The sequence below is a fragment of the Vombatus ursinus genome, unplaced genomic scaffold, assembly GCF_900497805.2.
Source record: "Vombatus ursinus unplaced genomic scaffold, bare-nosed wombat genome assembly UNPS02012319.1, whole genome shotgun sequence".
Taxonomy (NCBI): Eukaryota; Metazoa; Chordata; class Mammalia; order Diprotodontia; family Vombatidae; genus Vombatus; species Vombatus ursinus.
Window position 1 is genome coordinate 3,660,295 of NW_020952097.1, and position 16,748 is coordinate 3,677,042.

General features: G+C 42.2%; 1 protein-coding gene across 1 annotated transcript in view; it reads right to left on the reverse strand.

Annotated features, from left to right (window-relative positions):
• Positions 1–13,760, reverse strand: part of LOC114039864 (zinc finger protein 252-like) — a 14,743-nt gene extending 983 nt beyond the window's left edge. Inside the window, exons 1-6 of the mRNA XM_027857761.1 lie at positions 13,673–13,760; positions 12,876–13,105; positions 5,831–5,922; positions 5,296–5,422; positions 4,575–4,688; positions 1–1,111 (exon numbers count right to left, since the gene is read on the reverse strand). The exon at positions 1–1,111 is cut by the window's left edge and continues 983 nt beyond it. Of these exons, the coding sequence (XP_027713562.1) occupies positions 1–1,111; positions 4,575–4,688; positions 5,296–5,422; positions 5,831–5,922; positions 12,876–13,011 (1,580 nt within the window). The 5' untranslated portion in view covers positions 13,012–13,105; positions 13,673–13,760. The remainder of the gene's footprint in view (positions 1,112–4,574; positions 4,689–5,295; positions 5,423–5,830; positions 5,923–12,875; positions 13,106–13,672) is intronic.
• Between the last annotated feature and the right edge of the window lie 2,988 nt (positions 13,761–16,748).

Here is a 16,748-nt window from a genome sequence, read left to right on the forward strand (position 1 = left end):
TTGCCACATTCATTACACTCATATGGTTTCTCTCCAGTATGAATTCTCTGATGCTGAATAAGGGATAAACGTGCACTGAAAGCTTTCCCACAGTCATTACACTCATATGGTTTCTCTCCAGTATGAATTCTCTGGTGTTGAATAAGATGTGAGTGCCTACTGAAGGCTTTCTCACATTCTTTACACCGATAGGGTTTTTCTCCACTATGAATCCTCTGATGATGAATAAGGTTAGAACTATGACTAAAGGCTTTCCCACACTGATGGCATTCATGAGGTTTCTCTCCAGTATGAATTTTACCATGTTGAATAAATGACGATCTAGTACTAAAGGCTTTTCCACAGTCATTACACTCATAGGGTTTCTCTCCAGTATGAATTTTACGATGTTGAAAAAAGTATGAACGAGCACCAAAGGCTTTTCCACACTCATTACATTTGTAGGGTTTCTCACCAGTGTGAATCCTCTGATGTTTAGTAAGGATAGAACTGCGACTAAAAGTTTTTCCACATTCACCACATTCATAAGGTTTCTCTCCAGTATGAATTCTCTCATGCTGAATAAGTGTTCTGTTCTGGCTGAAAGCTTTTCCACATTCACTACACTCAAAAGGTTTCTCTGTGTTATGAAGTTGCTGATGTTCAATACTAATTGAATTCTGTCTGGGCATTTTTCCATATATGTTAAGTTTACGAGTCTTCTCTCTTGTATGGACACTCTGATGATTAATAAGGTCTGAATTATTTTTGAAAGTTTGGCCACAAGTTGCACATTGATAGGTTTTCTCACCTCTGGGAACCCTCTGGTGTCTAACATGTTTTGAAGTCAGATTTAAGTGCCTTCCAAATTCATTACATTCCTGACCTCTCACTCTGGTAGAAGTTTTCATGGGGATCACTGTCATCGGCTTGCAATTTCTTTCCAGGCAAAGGGATTTTCTCAGGGCTCCCAACACAGGTTTTTCCCACTGTTTTTCTAATTGATTCTCCATTTTATAGGACTCTCCAAATTCAGGTCCCTCGAGTCTTCCCAGTATCATTCCCTGTAACTCCATTTTTTCAGTTATTTTCTGTCTTGGAGATAACTCCTTTTTAGTTTTGGTCTCACAATCTGAAACATTGAGCACAAGACAAAATATAAACGTCATCTGTTTTTTATTCTGGCTGAAGAGACGTTATTGGGGCAGGAAGATGAAAAGCTCAGTGAATCAAACATCTAGTATGGTGCTGACAGATTTCAATGCTAGTCTCATAGCCTACAGAAAGAATGAGAAAGAGTAGCTTTCTAGGGGAGCAAAGGACCAAAGTGAGGGGGAAAGCACTGTTTAAGGGTGAAGGGGGAGCCCAGAGAAAAAGGAAACCTGGACAAACTACATATTAAGGTGCTGAAAGAACTTATGGAAGTGATTATTGAGTTCTTGTTAGTGATCTTTGATGAATCCTGGAAAACAGGAAAGGTACTACAGGAATAGAAATGGACAAAAATTTCCTCATTTTTTAAAGCACAGGAAAAAGGTCAGTATTTAAAACTTTACCCCAGTAAGATTGGCACAAATTCCCTGTAAATTCAGGAACGAGGGGGAGAAAGCATAGAGGAAAACATCTGAAGGATGCATAAATAAAAGCTGAATATCAACAGAGACAGAAATAGAATCAATATTATCACAAGATCAGAGATTGTAAAAAACATCTAGTTCCACCCACATTTTAATGATGGGGAACCAGGTCTAGAGGGATTACCTAAGCTCACACAACCTAGGGTTGTGCAGAGCAGAACTGGGATTCAAACCCCAGGTTTTCTAACTCCATATCTAGCACTCTTTCCACTACACCATAATGCCTCTTGCCAACAGATTACATTACAAAACTGCTGGAAAAAGAGATGAAGATTTCAAGAAACAGATCACAAGCCTGGCGCACAGAGGGATGATATAGTATGATGGGCAACGTTAGCTATTTGAGCTCTTTCTACCAAAAGAAGCACAACTAAACATTTCCTAGTTTTCCTTGATAATCATTTCATCCATAAAAAGCAAAAAAAGTAATGGGGACCTGCTATTCTGAACCTGATTCCCAGCAACCAGGAAGAACTTTCTACTTAAGTAAAATTATGTGAACCTTGAGGAAAAGTGACTACTACAAATCTCATAATTTGTAGTTGGGAAGGAAAGGAAGGTCTGGCCATAATGTGACATACAATCTAGATATGGGGAAAAGCAAATTTCAAAGGATTCAGAGAAAAGATATACAAGATCGCATGGACTTACTAGCTGTGTAACCCTGGGCAAGTCACTTAATCTCTGTCTGACTCAGTTTTCTTATCTAAAAACGGGAATAATAATAGCACCTACATCGCAGGGTTTTTGTCAGGATCAAACGAGGGAGCATTTGTGAAATGCTTTGTAAACTTTAAAGTGCTATATAAATGCTATTATTATTGTTATTATTATTATCATTAATGTGGCAAGAATAATATTGCCAAAAGGAACTTAAAAATAATCATGAAAGATTACAAAGTTCAAGTCAAGAAATTAAAGACTGTTAGGACATAGTCAATATTTCCTCACTGTTGTCCATTGAAGGCAAGGGATGCAGAAGAGAAAAATATGATCTGGAAAGTAAGCAGATGGCTAAGAAGGGGGTATCTGAGAATGGGATTTGGATTTTTGGATTCTGGTTCAAAATCTAAGCACGAGGAACTCCTGCCCAGAGACAGAACATACTTTTCAAAGACTGGTAAGAATGTGTTTCCTTGGAATCTTGCAAATTAAATCAAAAGGGTTTTAAATTAAGAAGGATGGGGGAGGAAAAAGACTAGTGTCAGAGGTGTCAAAGACACAGCCCACAAAAACTCCCAACACTCCCAGTGCTGGAACCAGATTAAAATGTAATTGGGAAACATTTAACAAAATAAATAAATCACAATAGAACATAAATAATGTTAAAAATGTGATTTCCTAAGGCAATATGCAGCCCACAGGGATATTTATGTATGGGTAGTGGCCCCTGTTTCTGTTTGCGTTTGATGCCACTGATTTAGATAACATAGAAAGTAGCAACAAGAAGTAAGAATAAAAGTTGAGACACCCCCAGATACAAAATACAACAATGGAACCAGTAAAAAACCCCTGGCCTCAAATGTATACACATACAAGCCTAAAGTTTAGGCAACAAGCAAAAGGCAACAAGCAAGGAGGGAAACTAAACACTCTAAGTCTTACTGAAACCCAGGCCCTATGCTGGGGATTAGTATAATTATCCAGGAGAAATAGGATAGGTACCAAGAGAGTTAGGAGTCAGGAAGCACTGTATATTAAGAAGGTATACTTACTTATGTGAAGAAATAAAGGAACCGAAGGAAAAGAGTATTTGGGTGAAGGTCAATGTAAGGAGAAACGAAAATGATTTTGTCACTGGAGTATATTACAGACTACTGGGACAGAACGAGGAAATAGATGACGATGACTTTGGGAAATAGGTCACAAGACTGCCCCAGAAGCATGATATATGAGGGAATTCAGTAATCCAGACATCTGCTAGAGCTCTGTCAATGAGAGGCAGCTAATAACTTATTTACATGATTTTACATGATTTAATGATAAGTTCTTTTTCAAAAGGTGGAGAAATCAACAAGGGGAAATTTTGTTCCAGAAAGCTAACATGATATATGACAGAGTCAGAATTCAAAAAGATCTTGACAAGTTAAGAGTATTGGGCTGAATCTAATAAGATGAAATTCAAGAGATAAATATGTCTTACACTCCGGTAAAAAAGAAATTAACTTTGCCTGTACAAGATGGAAAAGACATAATTAGATTGCAGTTGTTCTGAAAAAGATCTGAGTGGTTTTAATGGATTTCAAGCTCAACATGAGTTATCAGTGTGATGTGAACAGCCAAAAAATCTAATGTAATCCTGGGCTGCATTAAGAGGGGCACAGCTTACAGGAAGACGAGGGTGATAGTGTCACTGTGCTCTGCCTTGTCAGACTTCATCCTGGGTACTGTGTTCAATTTGAAGAACCACAATTTAAGAAAGACATTGATAAACTGAAGAGTATCATGAGGAGGGCAACCAGCATGGTGAAAGTCTTATAAGAAATGCTTGGAGGAATGTAGGGTATTTAGTCAAGAAAATAGACTTAGGGGGAACATGATAGCTGTGGGACAAAAACAAAATGTATCAACAAAAATGATACAATTTTTTTAAAAAGAAAAAAGTTTTTGAGAGGAAAATATTAAGTTGTATGAGAAGCCAGATGGCAGGGTTTTTACCAAATGGATGGGTGGTAAAGATATGGTAAAGAAGAAGATAGCTTCTCTGAGGATTTTCACAATAATTGGAAAGTGAAAGTAACTTAAGCAAGTAGCATGGTTAAAGGCTTTTTTTTTTTTTTAAATGGACAATAACTGATGGAGAATTCTGGAAGAGAAGGAAGGGATGGGATTTGGAGGAAAGGAGGAAGGCTTAGCCTTGGAAAGATAACTTAACTCAAACAACCATGTTTAGTAGCCTGATGACTATACAAGAAATGTTCAGTAATACAAGGAAGGAGGTGGTGTTCATTCACTCACCTGAATAGTCACTTTTCATGATCTCTCTCCCTCCAGCTCCCTGTATGTCCAGGACCCATGGCTCTTCCCCTTTTTCCAGCTGGGAAATTATATCAGGTTTGGACACTGAGAATCCTGTTTGTGAGGAAGAAAATGGCTCCAGGTAGTATTTCACAGACACCTACAACTGTCCTAAACTCAGTCCCAACCCCTGGGATCTGCATGGGGCAAATATGAAGTGAAGATTTTCATAAAATAATTTAAAATTTTTATATTAAGGTAATGTCCCACAAGGCTGTTTTGGTAAGGTCTATGTACTCTCTGAAGGAGCCTCAGGACTATGTTCCCTTGCAGGAGGTAGGCTAGGGAGTTGGTGATCTGGGAACCAAGAACCATGACCTCTATGACTTTCTTCATTAGGAGGGTGGGAAATATTCCATCTCTAGGGATGTCCAAACTGGATTCTGGGAAAGAATTCTGAGCCTAGGACAGAAAACCTGGATGATGAGGAAAATACAGACTCAGGGAGAAGTCAAGAAAACTGTCCATTTCCTGCTCTGAAAAGATAAACCTGTGGCTTGGTATTAGGAAAAAGAAGTACCCTGTGTTTAAACCCAAACAGAACTAGGAATCTCTGATTGCTGAACCCTGAGCCTAAATCCAACCAAGCCTTTCCAGTCCTAGGCCATTTACAAGCAAGAATCTAAGAAATTTAGATTTCTATCTCGGGGAGAAGCCTTACCCAATGAGACCAGGTTCCTGTAATTCTCCAGCATCACATCCCTATAGAGACCCCTCTGGGCAGGGCCGAGACAGCCCCACTCCTCCCGGGTGAGGTACACAGCCACATCCTTGAACATCAGAGATGTCTGAAACAACAGAGTCCTATTGTAGCTTCGAGAAGACTGTCAACGCTTGGCCCTTGGGTAAAGGGGGAAGCCAGTGTCTGCAAACCATTTACCGGACGAAAGGAGCAGGCTGGCATGTGATATTCCACAAAGAAACAGGTAAATCTGTTCACACACAGAGAGAAGAACCCAGACTACGAGGGAGCAGTCTATATGGAAGTCCTCATCCCACAGCCTCCTGGGAAAGAGAACTTGTTGAATAGCTACTCTGTACATTGTGTCATCAATGTCAATCAATATTTGGTAAGTATATATGTGGGAGGGGGGAATGACGGACTATATATAGAAGCTCTCTTCCAGCACAAGGAAGGTGCTGAGGCCATAGCGGTATACCAGAGCATCGATGGAATTTCAGGAAGTATAGCTCACCTGGAGCCTGGCTGGCAAGGACTCAGCTACTACTGCTTGGTCTCCCAGGCTCCACTTGGGAAGATGGGCAGGAACAGGGAGATCAAGTAGACCTGGAAGAAGAAAAACGATCATGAGAGGAGGAAGACGGCAAGACTCCAGCCTTTCTTGTGGCTCTCCTACTATTTCACTTTCAGATTCCCTAGCTATCCTCTGTAAGGGATCAGAGAAATCCTATGACCTAAGAAATGCTGTTACTCCATGACTGCTGAGAGTGTGTGTCAAACTGTAAGCCCCTGCAACTGTGAATGCAAGAAGGCTGTGTGATAGCAGAAGACACCAGAAGTCAAGGTCTTTGAGAAAAGCTTATGTTAAATGGGAAATGAGACAGCTGAAAACACTGAGCCCTTGTCTTATTATGTCCACTCTACTCTCTCTGTTCTCAAAAATCACCTCTAGGGAGTCTTACTCAACAAAGCATCACCTCCCTTACTCTAGTCTCTCCACTTTCCCCCCTAACAATCATGAAATCTCCTGTTGATTATGCAAGCCACCCGTGTCTGAACCCTACCTCCTCAGCCATATCCCTCATCTCTTCCCCTCTCTGACCCCAGCAGTCCCTCCCTAGGTCAAGCCTGTATCTATGGCCACTGAAAGAAGGCCCAGAGACAGCCAGGACATTCTCAGATCCCTAGTGAGAGCTGCTTGAGTCCTCGTGTGGCCTTTCCCAAGAGACACTCCCTCAAGTCACAGAGAATCATATACAATCACAAAGAATCACAGCTCTACAGTCTCTTCTTGGGGTAAGGGCTGAGGCCCACAGGGGAAGTTTGAAAACCTCAGAAGAGAGAGCACGTATGGAGAGGCCAGGACTCCTTCTCTATAAAGAGTCACACCATTCTGGGAACAGCCCATCACACTAGAGCAAAACACACAAGTTTGCTTTGGCCCAAGGCTTTGTCTATGAAGCAAGAAGAGAGGACGTATCCTGTTGTGATGACTCCATGGAGACAGGAAGCTACTCATCTCCATTTTGTGCTCCTTCCTTCAGCACTTCTGGGACAACATTGTGGTGTACCTTGTTTTCTAGACGGCCTGTGTGTCTATGTCCTGTCTCCCCAACTGGCTTGTGAGAACCTGGAAAGAAAAGATAATCTGTCCTATTTTCTCATGGCCCCTAAAGCCTCAAGTACATTCTGTGCAGATAGCAGGCTCAGCAATACTTGACAGACAGGCACTTTTACGCAGATCTTTGGGCTTCAGTAATTAAAGGTGAGGATGCTTCGTGGCATACATTCAGCCATTCCAGAAATTCAAGAAGCTGGAAAAATTGCAGTCTTCCTATATACTTGTTCTATAAAAAACCCCAACTTCTGCAGAGGAACCATGAGTGGTAAATGAAATTCTTCCACTGCCAGCGCCTGAGGTGTCTTGATCATGGGACTTCCAGGAGATATCCACAGGCTGGACAACACTGGGCTCTGAATCTATTCTCTGCACCTGTCATCCTTTACCAGGACAGAATGTCTCCTCATTTCTCTTCATACTGGGAATGCCTGTGGTGCCCCAAGACACCTGGCCTGGGAGCAGGTTCTTATTTTAAGTACTGGAATGGTCAGAACTGTGCTTTTAAGAAAGTCATTTCGGCAGCTGTGTGAAGGATAGATTAAGGAGGAGAAAGAGAGAGACCTATTAGGAAGCTATAGCAATAACCTAGGCCAAAGATGCTGAACAGAGGAATTTATATTTATTAACCTAGAAGTAACAAGGAAACAGTTTTGGTAAGGTCTATGTACTACTCCTCCCTACCCCATGCCTGGGATGCTCTCTCCTCAACTCCACCTCTTGGAATCCCCTGCTCCCCTCAGGATCACCTCAGGTAGCACCTCCTGCATGAGGCCTTTTCCTATCTCCCCTGCTTTAAGTGCTCTTACCTTTATTTTTTTCTCTCACTTTATATTTTCTATAAATTAATAGATTATGAGCTCCTTGAGGGCAAACACTTCCATTTTTAGCACTGTACCTCAACACCTAGAAAACGCTTTGCATATTTTTTTGACTGGCCTTTGATTTCTTTGGTAGAAAGAGCTCCCAGTGAAGAACTTTCTCCACCAATGTAAACTGGCCCCTTTTCTGCAACTTATAGTTGTAGAGTGCTATTTGAAGTCCTGAGATGTTAAGCGATTTGCCCAGAATCACACAGACAGTATGTCAGAGGTAGGATATGAATTCAGGTCTTCCTTAGTCTGAGGCCAGCTCTCTATTGACTACAACACACTGCCTCATATTTCATAAATATTTAATTGAATTGAACCATGATGACTGATCTCTTCTTCCCTCGACCCTTAAGAGATGATCTCTCACCTGATGGCATGGGTGGATCCATAGCCCCACTGCCTAAGGCCAAGCAGCTGTCTCCTTCTCCTCCTTCTCAGAAAGAACCTCATCTCTATTACTTAGCTCCAAGTGTCCAGTGGCCCTTCTTCCCTCACTCTGGTGTCACATACTTCTTCCTGACACATCACAATTCTCCTTTGCTCTTCAGATCCTTTTTCTTTTTTGCTTCACAAGGAAGTTTTTAAAGGACTATTTCATTACCTCTGATAATCTGTAGAATGGAGAGGCATCTTTTAAGCCCCTTTCCTTTTTCTTCTAAGAAGGAAATCTCCACTTTAAGGGTATTGGCATTGGAAGGAAGACAAAAATTGCATGATTTATTCAGGTCACTGCAAAATAGGTTTAGGAGTGAGAGATGGAAGACTGACAAGCTGTGGTAGGAGAGAATTTCATTGTTCTGGATGATGGAGGCAGAACAGTTATGAGTGATGGTGAAGTCAAAGTATGACCAAACCTGCATGTGGCAGAGCTGGAGTGAAGGTGCAGGTCACCAGAGTTGAAGAACAGGGAAGCCAGGGTGTTCAGGGGATATCAATATGTATCTTGAAGTCCCAAGTATGAGATCAGGAGCAGGTGAGAAGAGGAAGAGTGAAGCAGGTGCTCACCTCCATGAGAAAGGGGGCATCATAGCCTGGGGGCCAGCAGATAACCACAAACTAGGTGAATAGAGGGAGATACAGATGGATGGAGCAAACCTCAAATTAGGAAATGTTTCTGAGTAATGTTGACAGAGGAAGGGGCTGGAAGTGTCAGTAAAGAAAAAAAGAGTATGCATACTCCTCTTCTTGGCCTAGCTGTCCAGGGGCATGAGAAAAGACATCCAGTACTGTAGAAGGTGGCCGGGGATGCAAGTCTTCTGGAAGGGGAGCCAGGTTCCATGAGTGCAACAAGTTGGAGAAGTATGCCAGGAAAAGCTCTAAAATGAAGCAAAATGTATTCATGAGAGAAGGGGGGAAAGGAGAAGGTGAAAGGATACAGTGAAAGGGGAGCACAGAGCAGAATGGGGACTCAGGAAGGATGGAAATGAGGAATGTGAGTAGTAACAGGGGAAAGGAGTTTTCACCTAGGTAGCCTTTGACTCTGGACCAGAGATTAGGAGAAGAGGATGGGGAATATTCTAGCTGTGGGATAAGGACATACCATTTGACTGGGATTTATGGAAGGCAGAACCAATGTACACACCCTCATTCCCTTCTACATGTCACAAACTCTGCCTCCTACGGGAAGAGATGGGGAATAAAATGTTTACAGTGGATGAATAGGTGGAAGGTGGAAAGGGACAATCTAAGCCAAACTGGGAAGTCTACACTGTCAGTTTAGAGGACAGTTTGGGAGAGGAGTTTGGTGACCACTCTGAGAGAAAGGGCAGTCTCCTGCCACCTCCCTAGCATACCTTCCCTGTCCTGCCCAGTGTACTCATGCTGCCTTCTCTGTCCCCCAAAAACCCCGGGGCCCATCCTCTTCCAAAGGAATGCCCTTTTCTGTTCACAAGGTGAATGGAAGATAGGTAACAGGAAGAACAAGTCCTACTTCAATAGCAACTTGTGGTTCACAGAGTATTTTCCCCCAGAACATTATAAGGTAATAGTTCAAATATTATCTAACAAAGAAATGACAGCTGAGGGCATAACGTCATAAGCTAGTATGAAAGCTAGGAAGCATGGAATTGGTTTAAACTAATTCACAGTAAAGGGTGAAGAACTGAAAGTTATTAACTCAAAGTCTTTCACTGATGGAATTCTGGCAATGAGAAAAACAGTAGAGGGAAGACTTTCAAATAGCCTTAGGCAGGAATTTTTTTAGGAGGAATATGGGAATGATGTAAAAATGAATCAAGAATACCTGGTTTTTCAAATGTAAAAGAACCTTCGATTGAATGTCTTTTCTCTTAAAAGCCAGTCTGAAACTTGAAGCCTTACATTACAAATGATATACTACAACTAAGCACGTCTGCCAAGTTCTAAGAGTCGGTAAGTTTTTTCTGAAAGCTGTTCCCATCCTTAGTGTTACTGCCTACCTTATTGCTTCCTGCCTGGCTTTCCTTAACAACCTCCTCAATGGTATTCTGGAAATACTTTCTCTCCCTTTATTCATCCTGAACATGGGCACCAAATAAACCTTCTAATATCCCACCTTTATCATTTATGTCCCTAAGGCTTACAAAGTCCATACTCCTCACTCAAGGCCTCCTACAATCTGATCATGACCTACTTTTCTAACCTCATTGTTCACTAAAACCCCAGGCAGGGGTCTCTTCACAGTTCCTGGCACCAACCAAGCTCCTCCCGTGCCTTTCTTCATAATATATCCCCACCCTGAAGTACCCTCTCCTCTCCAAATGCTATCCATCCTATCAAGGCTTAATTCCCCACTTCTTCCATGAATTCTACCCTATTAACCCAGCTGCTATGATCACCCTTCCTTGAAAGCCTTTGCCACTTAAGAGGTAGCATGGTATAATGGTAAGAGCATTAAAGTTAAAAGACCTAGGTTTGAGTCCTACCTTCAATACGTACTAAGGTTTCGGACCTTGATCAAGCTCCTTGACTACTTTAAGCCTCATTTTCCCCATCTGCAAACTAGGCATCACAGAGTTTTGAGAAAAGTGCTTGCAAACATTAAACTGCCATGGAAATGTGCAATGATTACTACTACCATACACTTGAGCTCTTAAATAATCATAATAATTAACTTTGAGTATTTATTATTCTCTAAGAGCTTGCAAGAACCCCGTCCAGTACTTTCTTTATGTCTGTCACAATATCAGGGTAGAAAACGGGCACGAAATAGCGTATGAATCAATTGCAAGAGTACGATATCAAACATCCAAATGGGGTTATTATATCATGTACTCCATGACTGGGGAACAGCTAATCAAACTACGTATACAAATGTAATGGATTATTACTGTGCCATATGGAAAGAAAGATGAAATTTGGGAAGACCTGCACGAAATGATAGATAGCAAAAACAAAGCAGAGCAGGTGATATACACAATTACTACAACCAAGTAAATAAAGACAACTTTAAATGCCAACAAAACTCAGATCAAAACTGCTGGACAATACCATTACTAATAAAGTACATACTGTTTTTTTCACAAGCCATAAACCAAAGTTTGCATATAAAGGCAATCACTCTTTTATGCTATTTTGCTGAACTCTTTTAAGGTATTATATATTATGGAGGATGGAATCATGAATACATTGGGGTTTTGCATGATGTATGGAAACAAAATTTAACAACTAAAAAAAAGAAAAACAACACAAAGGGGTGATTATAGAATTACTGAATTATAGAATTATTATAGAATTTCCCTTTAAGTAATGTTATTCATTGAACTGGCAAAGGAGAGTCCAAAGTTATTCTAAAGGGTGATCAATGGACTTCCCACACAGGCTTGGATGGATCTGACAACTATAAGAGTGTCAGAAAAGAGTGATATACTTGTTGACTAGAGGCTGGAAACCAGAAGTTGGGGTTGTGTGGAAGCTAATTACTAATTGGACTTAAATCATCCAAGATTACTTTTATTATTAGGCAATTCTGACAGAGATGAGGTGACATCAAAGAGATATTCCAGAGCTCGATAGGCCAAACCTAGCCTTCATCAGCATTGGAACAAGGCTAGAACAAGTAACATCACAAGACAGAATATGGAGAATAAACAGTAGAGTCTTTAATTACATTTGGGTAATCTGATCTTAATTACAATTTTATGAAATCCAACATTTCTTGAAGGAGTGTAAGAACTTAAGGAGGGAAAAATCAATTTCTCTATGAATTCACTGGGTAATAGGAGATAACCTTGCTAAAGATAATGGGGTCAGAGCTTAACAAGTTATGAACATGACCATGGAGGCTGTTGGTCGGAGTCCTTCAAGAGTGATTTTCTGATATAGTAAGACATAAAGAATCTACAACTTGATTGTATGATCTATGATCCTGAATTGAAGGACAAGTCTCTATCCATCTCCTTCTAGCATCTACTTTTATGAGATCTCCTCTCTTTGCCTCCACATTCACTAACCTCAAATTCACTCAGAAGATAAAGGACTGACCATGGCTGAGACAGGTCAGGAACCAATTCCAATCTCACCATAAAACAGAATTATTTCCACTCTAAACCTTGTGAATTTGTTCTGTGCTGGTAAAATGTTATTCCTATTTAGTTACTAAGAATCAGACTGTCAACAGCTGTAAGGGATATTAGAGTTCATTTGCTTGAGTCTTACTATTTCAGAGGTGAGGAAAAGGAGATCTAGAGAGAAGAGATATTTGGAAAAGGCTAGTTCTCATAATCACTACTCTTTCCTCTATACTATGAATACTCACTACTACTGGTCTTTCCTTTACACTAGCTATTTCTCGAATAATTCAGGGTTAGAGTCTATTGTGTTTTTCCTCAATAACAAAAACTCTTAAGTGATTAAGGAAGAATCCACTCTAATCTCCACAGTAGTCATTGCTGTCTCTTCACCTCAGATATGGTCAGAAATGTAAGCTTACTGTAGCTGGGTTTGCTTAGATTCCTCAACTCCTCTTCTGGGAAAGCTTTGGGGAATAGAATTTCCAGGCTCAGGGAAAAACCTTAAATTCAGAGGGAAAATGAGGGTATGCAAGGAGAAGAGTGCAGATCCTTGATAGAGAGGGTAGAGGTTGAGAGTACCTTGATGGGGATCATTGTGGAGGGGGAGCAGAATTTCATGACAATGAGTTCTGGGTCGGGTCCTTGGTGAATTGTTGACTTGAGGAGTAGGTGTAGTAGATAACTCCAGTCCTGCTCCCGGCGCAGCCATCTCCATCTGCTTTTCCTTTGAGAGCACGTCCTGTCCCTGAGCACAGCCTGGGACTATCAGGGACACAGAAAGTGAGGTTCCCTAGCCGTGGCCCGGGACTCTGGGTGCAACAACGAGGAATAACAATAATAATAGTTAGGATTTATGTCGTATTTTTAAGGTTGCAAAGTGCTTCACAAACATCTCAGTTTATCCTAATAACAAGAGTTAACATTTAGATAGGATTACTATGCGCTCACACTGTGCTAAGCGCTTTGCAAGTTATTATCTCACTTGACCCTCGACACAACCCTGGGAGGTGGAAGCTGTTACTTTCCCCATTTAACAGGAATGGCAATCATACTGGAAGCTCAAATTTTTAAAGGACTTTACAAAGCGCTTGTTCTGTGACATGGGAACTGCAGATATTAGCCCTTTTCTGCAGATGAGGGAACTGAGGTCCAGAAAGGGACTGACTTGCCCAGGATCACACATTGAGCCTGGTCAGGTTTTGACCCAGCTCTCCGGACTAGCACTCCGGACTCCACTCTTCGGTCCTGTCTCTAGAGAACTGTTCTTGACAGCCGCTCCCTCCTCCGGCCTCAGTTTCCTCCAATGTAAAAGGTGACGGAAGAAGGCCCTCGGGCACACCCCCTCCCTCGCCACCCCGGGCACGGGCGCGACTCACCCTTCGCGCCGGCCCCGACTACGGAGACAGAACCGGACCAGACCCGTAGCCCCCGAACCTCTTTCCCTCAGGGCGCCAGACAACCCACACCGGAAGTGTCGCCCGCATCTCCAGCGCCCAATCCGGGCCCGGCGAGCGCCCAGCGCCGCTCTAGGCTGCCGGGAGGACTCGCCTTCTCGGTAGCGGTCCGGCAGGAGGCCTCGGCCTGGCATGGCGACTGCCGAGGCCCCGGGCCCGACGCCGCGGTCCGCCTGAGGCCTGCGGGGCCTCTCCGGGATGCGGGGCGCTGGGCTGCGGGGCCTGGCCCTTACGCAGGTGAGGAACCCTGGCCAAGGCCAAGGCGGGGGTCGGGGAGGGGCGGGGTCACCACGAGGTCACCGCGGCCCCGCCCATTGGCCCCGCCTCGTGTGTGTGTGTGTGTGTGTGTGTGTGTGTGTGTGTGTGTGTGTGTGTCAGTGATCTCCCGTGGTCAATAATGACTCAATCTCCCCTGAAAATCTCTGCTCTCATCTGACCTCCTGCAGTGTGACCTCCATGAAGGCGCAGTCCGAATTGATTAATAAATGTTGGTGCATAAATGGATTTGTTGATCAAATGAAAAAATACCAGTGCTGTCTACGTGAGGCTGCTGGGAGCCATGTTTGGATACAGCCCTCAACTTGAAATCAGGATGACCTTATTAACTGCGTGACTGACCCTAGGCAAGCTTCTTTCAACTTTATTTTTCTTGTTTTGTTTTTTAGGCAACTGAGGTTAAGTGACTTGCCCAGGGTCACACAGCTAGTGTCAAATGTTTGGTCTGAGGCCGAATTTGAACTCAGGTCCTCCTGACTTCAGTGCTCCATCCACTGCGCCACCTAGCTGCCCCCAACTTTGTTTTTCTTATCTATAAAATTCTAGTAATAATAGCATCCATCTCACAGGGTTGTTGAGATAATATTTGTAAAGCACTTAGCACAGTGCCTGGCACATAGTAAGGACTTTATAAATGCTCATTATTGACGATGATGATGATGATGATGATGTGGTGAGCATCAAATATGCTGTACAAACTTAAAGTGCTACAGAAATGGTAAATATTATTGGTGATGGTGTTGGGTGTGTAGGTCAGGAATTTGACAGGTAGAGAGGGGGTATCTTAGAAAGGCAATGGACTAGGATGCCCTCCCTTTCTCCGAATCTGAACAGAAGTCAGATCAAACTTTCTACCCCTCACATTCCCCTTCCTCCTAAGGGTCACTTTTTCACAGGATAGTGGATATAGGGCCTCAACAGACTTCAGAGGCCGCCTAACCAAACTCATTCATTTTACAAATGAGGAAATTGGAAGTTTGACCAAGAAGTTTAAATGGCTTGTACATGGTCACACAAGTAGTAAGTGTCAAAGGTAGATTTTGATCCCAGATCCTCTTGAGCCAGGTTTTTCTCTACCAGACTCTGCTAGGAACCTCTGACTACAAGCGGGATTGTTCTGAATGTATTCTGAAATGAACCACTGAAGACAGTCCTTTCTAATTCCATTTCTATACGGGTCTGTCCTCTGAGACCCACTCTGGTTTTTTAGGAAGCATGTTTTCCTTCATTTTTGGTGAGAGGATTTGTGAGCCCTGGTTACCTGACCCATCACGGAGCTGTGGGGATGGGACTCGTTCACATCTAGACCTTCCAAAGCCTTTGTTCTCTCCTCTGTAAAATGAATGGAGCTGGCCTAGTTTAGGGGCTCTCAACCTTTCTTGTGTGCTGGACTCCTCTCGTAGTTCAAGTGAAGCCTAGGGACTCCTTCCCAGAATGATGTTTTTAAATGCACAAAATAAAATACAAAGGATTACAAAGAAGACCTCAAAACACTGAAAAAGAACAAGTTCCTGGAGGTCAGATTAAGAAGCCCTGGACCAGATGTCTAAAGGAAGGCCAAAGGAGAGGAGGTGGGAGAACAAAAGAGGATAGCAAGAATTTGTATATAAAGCCAGACATAGGAAGACATACAAAGAGATACACTCTGTCTGCTCAGGTCTGAGCTCTCTGGCCCAGGGACAGAAAGAAGTCAATCATTTATATAACGGAGGTCCCTGAGGACCAAGGAAACATGAACGAGAATAAAAAGGCTGGAAGCAGCAATTTAGGAAGGTGAACCTGTAGATCTGGGAAGGATAGATGGGAGCAGGGAAACTGGAGGTGGCAGAAAATGAGGAGATGAGGCAGTGAGACAGCAGAGGAAAGAAGAGGATGAATGCTACCTGTCAGGAGAGCTGGGTTTAAACTCTGGCTTCTGACATGCATCCTTTGATTATGTACAAGTAAGTCAGTTAGCCTGTCTGACTAATCCATTTAGTTTTAGAATTCTATTTAGTTTGACAAATACATAGAGGATCAGTCTCACAGAAGTTACACATAGATGTTGTAGCTGTATGTGGCTCAGTAAATAGAGCCCTGGACCTGGAGTCAGGAAGAATTGAGTTCAAATCCAGCTTCACGTATTCACTAGCTATATGGTATTGGACAAGTCCCTTGACTTCTATTGACCTCAATTTCCTTATCTACAAAATGGGGATAATGTTAATAGCACCTACCTCCCAGGGTTATTGTGAGGATCAAATGAGATAATATTTGCAAAGCGCTTTGTAAACCTTAAAATATCATATAAATACTAAGAATCACCCAGAATTTATATTTCTCTTCAGTGGTACTATACAAGAATAGAAAGCCACCAAGAAGACAAAAAGATCTTTCTCTAGGTTAGGCTTTGAGTGTTCTTTTTAAAAACATTTTTAGTTATTAAAAACAAAGCCAGTATCCAATTCTCTGTAATTCTAGTCCTCTAGCATTCTTACTCTTCAAGGAATTCAACTGAAGTAAAAAATTCAGATTTTTCAATTTGAATTTAACCAATTCCAATCTGAAACAGGTCATCACATGTTTATTTTTATTATTTTTTTTCCCATCATGCCTCTCCTTGGTAGCAGATTCCAGTCTTGCCCCATTTTGCCTGGAGGGAGCCAAGTCAATATCAGTTACTCCTGTTCTTTAGGGCTTTTAGAAATTCCTCATAACAACCTTATGAGGTGGCACAACCTTT